The sequence below is a fragment of the Eucalyptus grandis genome, chromosome 1, assembly GCF_016545825.1.
Source record: "Eucalyptus grandis isolate ANBG69807.140 chromosome 1, ASM1654582v1, whole genome shotgun sequence".
Lineage (NCBI taxonomy): Eukaryota > Viridiplantae > Streptophyta > Magnoliopsida > Myrtales > Myrtaceae > Eucalyptus > Eucalyptus grandis.
Genome location: NC_052612.1, coordinates 25,480,084 through 25,489,385, shown reverse-complemented (window position 1 = coordinate 25,489,385; position 9,302 = coordinate 25,480,084). Strand labels below are relative to the sequence as shown.

General features: G+C 36.9%; 1 protein-coding gene across 1 annotated transcript; it reads right to left on the bottom strand.

The window, feature by feature from the left end:
• Positions 1-3,307: 3,307 nt before the first annotated feature.
• On the bottom strand, positions 3,308-6,242 carry LOC104435983 (glutathione S-transferase L3). Its single transcript, XM_010048714.3, has 10 exons — positions 6,004-6,242; positions 5,818-5,892; positions 5,609-5,669; positions 5,410-5,496; positions 4,974-5,072; positions 4,786-4,888; positions 4,636-4,712; positions 4,345-4,452; positions 3,666-3,746; positions 3,308-3,543 (listed from the first exon to the last, which is right to left on the bottom strand). The coding sequence occupies exons 1-10, from the start codon at positions 6,012-6,014 to the stop codon at positions 3,532-3,534; spliced, it is 714 nt and encodes a 237-aa protein (XP_010047016.1). The 5' UTR covers positions 6,015-6,242; the 3' UTR covers positions 3,308-3,531.
• Between the last annotated feature and the right edge of the window lie 3,060 nt (positions 6,243-9,302).

Sequence of the window (9,302 nt, the reverse complement as noted above, 5' to 3'; positions counted from 1 at the left end):
CTCCATTACTTCAAGAAAGTCAGGTATACTGGATTTAGTGCATTATGATGTTTGCAGTCCTATGAAAACAAAATCACTTGGTGGCTCTCTTTATTTTGTTACCTTCATAGATGATTTTTTAAGGAAAATTTGGATTCATACCTTGAAAACTAAAGATCAAGTATCAGATGCTTTTAAGCAATTTCAGGCTTTAGTTGAGAGACAAACTGGAAAGAAATTGAAATGCATTAGAACTGATAACGGGGGAGAGTATATTGGATCTTTTAATGAATATTGCAGACAATAAGGTATTTGACATCAAAAAACACCTCCCAAGACACCTCAGTTAAATGGTTTAGATGAGAAAATGAACAGAACACCGGTTGAAAATGTAAGATTCTTACTTTTACAGTCAAAGCTACTTGGATCCTTCTGGGGTGAGGCTTTAAGTATAGTTGTGCATGTATTAAATCTTACTCCATGCGTTCCTTTAGAATTTGATGTTCCTAATAGAGTTTGGACAGGCAAATATGTTTCTTATGATTATTTGCGTGTCTTTGGTTGCAAAGCATTTATGCATATTCCCAAAGATGAGAGATCTAAACTTGATGTGAAAACACGACAGTGCATATTTATTGGTCATGGACAGGATATACTTGGCTACAAATTTTATGATTCGGTTGAAAAGAAAATTGTAAGAAGCAAAGACATTGTGTTTATGGAAGATCAAATAATAGAGGATATCGAGAAAGCAAAGATGATTTCAGCACCACAGGTTAGTGATAATTTGGTTGATTTAGATCCAGTTCCTCTTGCAAATATTTCTATACAGGTTGATGAAGAGCAGCAGGAAGTCAATGTTCCAAATAACGCACATGTTTTTGAACATGTTGAAACAGATAATACTATTCCTGAACCAGAGGCTCAATTAGATGTTCCACTGGATGTTCCAGTCTGGAGATCCATTAGAGACTGACGACCTTCCACTAGGTATTTTGAAGATGAGTATGTATTATTGACTGATACAGGTGAACTAGAGTGCTATCCAGAAGCAATAGAAGATGAGTACAAAATCAATTGGTTTGATGCTATGCGAGATGAGATGCAGTCACTTTATGATAATCATACTTTTGAGTTGGTGAAGTTACCTAAAGGTAAAAGAGCTTTGAAGAACAAATGGATATATAGGTTGAAGCAAGATGAACATACTTCACAACCACGGTACAAAGCTAGATTAGTTGTTAAGGGATTCGGTCAAAGAAAGGGTATTGACTTTGATGATATATTTTCTCCAGTAGTGAAAATGTCTTCTATCCGTATGGTACTAGGCTTGGCAGCTACCCTAGATTTGGAAATTGAGCGAATGGACGTCAAAACAGCCTTCCTACATGGTGACTTGGGGGAAGAGATATACATGGAACAATCTTAGGGTTTTAAAGTGAAAGGGAAAGAGAATTATGTGTGCAAATTGAAAAAAAGTCTCTATGGCCTGAAACAAGCACCGAGGCAGTGGTACAAAAAATTTGCGTCAGTTATAACAGAACATGGCTATAAGAAGACTTCCTCGGATAACTGTGTGTTTGTCCAAAAATTTTCTGATAATGACTTTATTATTCTCTTGCTTTATGTTGATGATGTGTTAATTGTTAACAGGAATGCTTCAAGAATTGAGTTATTGAAGAAACAACTGAGCAAGTCTTTTGCCATGAAAGACCTGGGCTCGGCGAAGCAGATTCTTGGCATTAGAATTACCCGAGACAGAGATGCTAAGAAGTTGTTTTTGTCGCAAGAGAGATATATCGAAAAAATCCTTCAGAAATTTTACATGGACAAGGCTAAAGTGGTTAGTACTCCTCTTACTGCCCATTTTAAGTTAAATATCAAGCAAAGTCCTACGACTGATAAAGAGAAGCAATATATGAAAAGTGTTCCATATGCCTCACTTGTAGGAAGCTTAATGTATGCGATGATATGTACACGCCCAGACTTGGCGCACGCAGTTGGCGTTGTTAGTCGCTATTTGTCAAATCTAGGCAGAGAGCACTGGAATGCAGTGAAGTGGATTATGAGGTACATTCGGGAAACTTCAAATTTGAAACTCAATTTCGGGATCGGAAAACTTGAGTTAGTTGGATACATAGATTTCGACTTGGCAGGGGATATTGATACGCGTAAATCTACTTCTGGTTATTTGATTTCTTTTGCTTGTGAAGCTGTGTCATGGAAGTCAAGATTGTAAGAGTATGTTGCACTTTCTACAACCGAAGCTGAATTTATTGTAGCGACTAAAGCTAGTAAAGAGATGTTATGGATGAAGAAGTTCTTAGAAGAACTTGGATTCAAGCAAAAGAAGTATGTGCTATTTTGTGATAATCAAAGCGCAATTCATCTTGGTAAGAATTCATCTTTTCATTTTAGAGAGAAACATATTGATATTAGATATCATTGGATAAGGAATGTTCTAGATGAAAAGTTGTTGAAACTTGAGAAAATTCATACAGATCATAATGGCTCTGATATGATGACGAAGGCTCTACCAAGAGAGAAACTTGAACATTGCCAATTGATAGCAGGGATGGTGAATCCCTCCACATTGTCGTGAGGAGAAGATTTGTTAGCTGGATTCACTCCTATGTGGAGGAGGCCCAATGAGTTGCAAACCCAAAAAGGGCTTGAGCACATATGATAAGTCATATGGAGAAATAGGGTTTCTCACTATCTTTAGAGTGGTAGCCACAAAAAGACATAGTAACAAGAGAAAAAGAGAAAGTAGAAAATCTGGGGTAAGGGCAAAGTCTGATTTACATCAAGCTAGTATCGGAGGTCAATTCGTGGTCTGATTGAGCTGAAATTATCTCAACATGTTTGTGGCGCAATCTTCTTGAATCTGAACGGTTTCATTTTTGTTTGAAGCTCCATACATTAGGTTTTTTGTGGATTGATCAAAACCTACGTTTTTTGGCAGATTTATCATTGATCTCTTGTGAAGTTCATGTGTATTGCCAAGAATTATGTTCTTGAAGTCTTTGCTGCTATGTACCTCTAATATTTGCTAGAGAAGAACATTGTTCACCTAATTTTGTTGATAGTGAAGATTTTTGGGTGGACTCTGGTCCCATGGTTTTTGATCTCCTCACATCGAGGAGGTTTTCCATGTAAAAAACCGTCTTGTGTTTGTGTGCTTGATATTTATTTTACTCTACTATATCAATTCCTATTAGGTTTACACAAGAGGGGAGATTATTTTATTCCACTGCGTTAATTTGATATTATTTGAATTGTTACTGTTTTCCCATCAAAAAAGAAACATCAATAAGAAGATAGACTGTAATGCAAAGGAGTCGTAAATGATCTGTTTTATTTGTGAAATTTCAAGTACTATCCCTATTACATTTCCAAGCTGTAAAAGAAGCATCGCTGCATCTAGAGCGGAGACACAACACAACTAGCCTTAGAGAAACATCAAAATAAGGTATAACAATTATCAAGCCATTCAACTCTTCTTACTCCCCTTATTACTTCATATATAGCCTAGCATGGTCATGACTCCATTTACTGCTGAGCCTGCATTTGAATAAAAAAAAACTGATTAGCGACTAGAAACAATCTCACTGGAGCTGAGAGAGAAAAGAAAGTTGTTCAGAAAAATTCATGACATGAAATTGAATCTGGGTAAGAAGCATTACAGTGAAGCGCTTCTTGTAGAATTCAACAAGTTCTTTAGGATCAGTCTTTGTCTGCTTGTAAGCATCGATCTTGTTCATTTCCTGCATGGGATGATGTGAGAGGAAACGTCAATGCATAATATTCTTTTGAGCAAGATGAAATTGAGCAGAGCTGCTTAATCTGCATCTAGTAACAATATGACCTTCGTTGTCCAAGTAGTATAAGCACACTAGATTCCAAGGTTCTGTAAGACTAATTGGTCTCTAAAGGTAACTTATTCATGTTTTCCTCTCATGAGAGGATGCGATTTACATAGAAAACGTAGTCACCACAACAGTGAACGATGTGGAGGTCGGTGGAGAATGAGGACTCTCTTATTCTATAGATGGTTCTACAAGAAAACTATGGAGACTATTAATGAAAATCCCACACAGCACGTTTGATGACTTTAGATAACAATTGCCTCTCCGCAGGTAATAATCTCTCCGGAGACATGCTTCCACGCTACAATGGTTCAACATGGCCAAAGGTTTGCTCTAGACACTATCCTGAAACTATTATCGCTGATTCACCATTTTACTCAGCATCAATCTTGGAATTTGGCTTTCTTTTGTTCGTGGGAAGAAAGAATTTTGTCCAAAATGGAACGGAAATGAACTTAAAACAAGCATTGGCCAGAGACTAGATTACTTCCCATACCTCAATCCATGCTGCTAGCTTAGGTCTGCCTGCAGTGATGTCATACTTAAATGCTTCAGATAAGAAGATCTGGAATCTTTCAACAAATGTGATGTAGGCAATGTCCACCTGAAATCACAAAATAGTCAAGCACAGAAAGAATTACATCTTGATAGCCACATATCAGGCCAAATTTCTTTTTCCAAGATTGGTTTGCACATCATATGAAGTGCATGGATCTCTTGTTTAACCCATCTAGAAAAGGAAAACCAAGTGAAGAGCCCCTTATCAAATGCGAGAATGCCAACATACCCCACTGAATTGGCCGAGAAAGAATGGTCCATCCTCAAATTTGCCAAGAGCACTCTCCAAATGATCGAAAGCAGGACCTGACACAGAAGATGAAGTTCAATAATGGTAATGGAGATACCTATCATCAAAGAAAGTGCTCAGAGTACTTACCACATTCTTTTGGTCCTTCTCCCTTGAATGAAGTGTAGACTATCTTTATGAATTCATCAACATAAGACCACAGTTCTTCAACAAACTTCTTCTTTTCAGGATCCTAGCAACAACAAGAGGCCACTCAGTTATGTTGTTATGTGCAAGCCGCAGAAAAAAGAAATACACATTTGCTATCCAGTGCTCACATCAGGGAAAAGAGAAGGCCCTTCAAAGTTGCTGTCCACGTATTTGATGAGGTCTAGGCTCTCTCCAATGATTTTCCCGTTGTGCTCCAATGCCGGGACCTAATCGTAAGTTACAGCGGTAGAAAAACAAAATGTACCCATCAAATCAATACTGGCTAAACATTATTCTTTTAATTTTAAAGGTGAAAAAGGCCAATTTAGTTCCTATAAACTAAAATCAGCTACCCTTAAGAGTCTAAACTTTCTGAAATAAAAATCACAATTGAGCCAATCTTTAAAATCCGGAATCCAGCAGCAATCGCTTGGAATCCTAAATTAATCCAATTTGGGCTTTGACAATCAGTTTCCAGCAAAAAATCCGGGCTACTAACTTGAAACGCACAGCAAGAATTAAAACAGCCGGTGACAGGCTAAAGACAAGCGAAAGAAGAATCACCTTATTCACGGAGTAGACTTTTTCCTTGTACCAAGCAGGCCTGTCCTCAAGAATAAGAGGAACTAACTTAATCTTGTCCTGCAGTCCCTGATCTCGGAAACACAATCCCATTTCAGAAACTAATCACGAACCCAATCAAAATGAACTAAAGGACGCTTAATATTGTTAAATTTCACAAGATCACAGAGAATGAACTCACCTTATAGTTCCTCGCGATCCAGACACGCTGAGCAAATGGGCATGTATAACAGGTGTACAACCTTCAGACAATTCGGAGAATACAAACATAATCAGACGATACGACAATCTCTTGTTCAACGATTTAATCATTAATCGCACTGAATCGACTCGAACGACGGTCAACGACCAAAAAAAAAAAGAAAGAAAAGAATAAGAGAAGAATCGAACTTCGTCGTTCCATCGAAAAGAGGAGGTTGCTCGGCGCTGGAGTTCAACGAAGGAGGCAAGTTCTCTACCACGGCGCTGCAACAGAATCGAAACGAAAAACCAAGCAAGGGATCGTCAAAAATAGAAACAATGGCACGAATTTCGCAGGAAAGAGAACGAAAGCGCAAGATCGCGAGAGATCCTTACGGAGAAGCCATCAGAGTACGTAGTTCCTGCAGAGGAAGTCTGTGCGAGATGTCTATGTTCGTGCGGGTCGGTGTCGGTGTCAGTGTCGATGCTAATGTGAACGAGAATGGCCTCCAATCACGAAGCTACTTAAGAGGGAGGAGCGTGGGGCCGGGAGGAGGGCGCGGTGCCGCGGGCAGCGACGAAGCGGAGGTGGATAGGGAGAAAGCAAAATCGAACAAAATCTCTGTATGTTCCCGTAAAGTGCTGGCCAGTGCGTCCGAGATGGATATGTCCGGAAGTATGGCCTTGCTGAATGGGTGGCGATGGCTTATTCTAGAAAGTCATCGGATGAGAAAATGAAGTCCTAAGTTGGAATTATTAAAGGCTGGATACATCCTTGACAATTTTCCTTTATTTAGTAATATATGATCCAAAATATATTCTGATAGTTGGATCTCATTGAAAAACTTCAATCTCATAACTTTAAAAAAAATCGAATTTTTAATTTTTTTTCTTTTTTCTTTTCTTTCATTTTCTTTTTCCCTTTCCTTTGCTGCGACTAGCCAGTAATAGACATAGACAAGCTTGAGCTCACTAAGATTGGACAGGCCCCGAGCTTGCCTAGATCTAGCAAGCTATGAGCTCGTTGGCCTTGGCCGAGTCATGAGCTTGCTAGGATTTGGCAAGCCCCAAGCTCGGCCGCCTGGGCAAGCTCGGGCTCACCTAAATTAGCCAAGCCTCAAGCCTCAAGCTTGTTGGCTCGCATCATGGCCGGTCACCAAGGCACACCGTTGGTGGAGGAAGAAGTAGAAAGGAAAAGAAAAGAAAAAACAAAAAGACAACATAAATAACAAAAAGTAATTAAAAATTCATATTTTTGTTATGAAAAATATATGTATGTCTATAAGAATAAACGTTTTATTAATTAGAGACCCTACCTAATAGCTAATACTAGGAAAACATTTTGAAAAATGTTTTTCTAGTTTTTTCAAAATGGAAATATTTTTCTTGAATTTAAGCTTTGGTAGGAAAATAATTTTTCGTTAACTCATTTTTCTAAGCGAACCAAACACCTGAAATAAGGAAAATAATTTTCTGAATTTTTTTAAGTGAAACAAATAGACCCTTAGGCTATGTTTGTTTGTTAGGATAAAAATCATTATAAGATAAAATTTATCTTATGTTTGGTTCTTATCTAAGAAAGAATAAAGTTGGATAAAAATGGATATGATCTAGATTATAATATCACATGGGGAAGGTGTGATAGAGGCGATATATCCATGATATAAAAACTATTTTACTCCAATAACAAACTTCTTAAAATTATAAATAATTAAATATAAATAATATTTGAATTCTAATGTAAAAATAAAATTCAAAATAACAAAAAACATAACAATAACTTTCGTTTTTCCTATCAATTATAAATCAATTCTCCTTTCCCTTTTTCCTATCATAATTGTCTATGCCCGTTCTTTTCTTTTTTAATCACTCTTTCCAAACCTAGTGTTAATGATAATTATCATATTTGGTCGGTCAATTATATAAATCAGTCTCTGTACGTTATTATTTCCCTCTCCTTTTCTGATCGGTTTTTTTCTTCGTTTTTTCTTTGCATACTATCACATCCACATATCTTCTCTCAGCTCAAGAGACACTTCATCTGGGCCATTTTGTCATCACCTTCTTCCAAAATGTTTGCCTAGTCAAGGTTGTTGAGTCAATCCATATATTAGGTCAATAATGGCTTGCCCCTTTACACAAAATAATTCCTTCAAATTGAAAAAAAAAATGCAATGTTAAGGTGATAATGATGAAATGAAAACATTCTATAAAAGGTTTTAAAAAATCACAGTATGATTAGTCATGCAGAATTGGATTGTTCTAATAACCTAGCATTCTCATACTTTCAACTCCGAGTATCGGCGGTTGTAGGTTCAATTTCTTCCGTAAGAAATTCAGATTTAAGTTGGAGATAGCGATGATGGGTTATGCTAAATGAATTTTATGTTATAATTTCCTTGAAATTCATTTTCGAGTTCAAAGTTTAAACAGGGGGCAAGCGAATTAGTAATTAGTGAAAGGGAACTTGCGGATTTGATGTTAGCCCTAAGGTGTGCAAATCTTTTTCTATAAGCTTGCCCTCAGGATACAACGAGCACTTTTAAAAAGCTTTCGAAGGAAGATACTTTTCTCAAGGGACCCCACTCAACCCTCTTTGACATATTAGGGCGCATTTGGTAACATTTCTGTTCAAAAATTGTTTTCCGGAACATAAATTGTTTTTTCTATTTATGTTCCCAAAAACAATTTTTGAATAAAAGAACACGTTTGGTAATTGCACAAAATTTCTGTTCCTAGAATAGAAAAAAAAAAAAAAAATAGAAACATGTTTGGTAAACTTGTATAATTTTTTTTGTTTCTTTTATTTTTTAATAATTTTTTTATTTTTCCTTTTTCCTTTTTCTTCTTTTTTTTTTTTTTTTTTTTTTTTGCTTTCTTCCTTTTGGCCGATCGCCAGCCTCGACCATGGCTAGCGATCGGCTAACGAGGGCCGACAGCCAAGCCTCGCCATTGTCTAGGCGACGCCTCGGTGGGTCGCCAACCCTCGATAACCGGTCGTCGGTCATCATCCATGGCCGGCGACCGGCCAAAGAACAAAAAAGAAGAAAAAAGAAAAAGAAAAAGGAGAAAAAAAAGAAGAAGTGTTTCTCATAATTGTTCCCAGGAACAAGAAATAATTTTTTTCTACTTCTTGTTTATGTTTCAAATCTGTTCCCAGGAACAAAAGTGTAAACAAATGCATTTATGTTCTTTTTTTGTTCCCCAGAACAAAAGAACAAAAATTTGTGCTACGAGGAACAGAAACAAATTTAAACAAACAGCCCCTTAGTGATCGAATCATACTTGGACCGACAATTTTTGTATATATATAGTGATAAAGTCATCCCAAATTAAGTCTAGCTTGAATAGGAAGCGTTTATTAATCTTGTTGTAATTTTGAAACCCAAGCACAACATATTTACTGCAGGTCACCCAATATGACATGCTTACGTCTAAGAAAAGAATTCTAGCATATAAATAGGTAAAATTGTGTTTAGACATGTATAGACTTAAATATTTTTAAATGTGATGTGTTGACACAAATGGCATGTTTGACCCGTACAACTTAACATGTTTAAACATGTCATAAACAAAATAAAACAAATAGAAAACGAATCCATCTCTGATGTGAAGTAGGAGTGATCAGATCCAGGGTGGGTAAGTTATGAACTTAGATCTTGTACTCGACCCTGTACCCAAACCACTATGTTTTT

Bases quoted from the DNA above. Each gene is read 5' to 3' on its own strand.
- LOC104435983 (XM_010048714.3), bottom strand. The intron at 4,713-4,785 runs GTAAGTACTCTG...CTTCTGTGTCAG, and splicing joins AGAAGGACCAAAAGAATGTG to GTCCTGCTTTCGATCATTTG. The intron at 4,453-4,635 runs GTATGTTGGCAT...TTGTGATTTCAG, and splicing joins TTCTCGGCCAATTCAGTGGG to GTGGACATTGCCTACATCAC.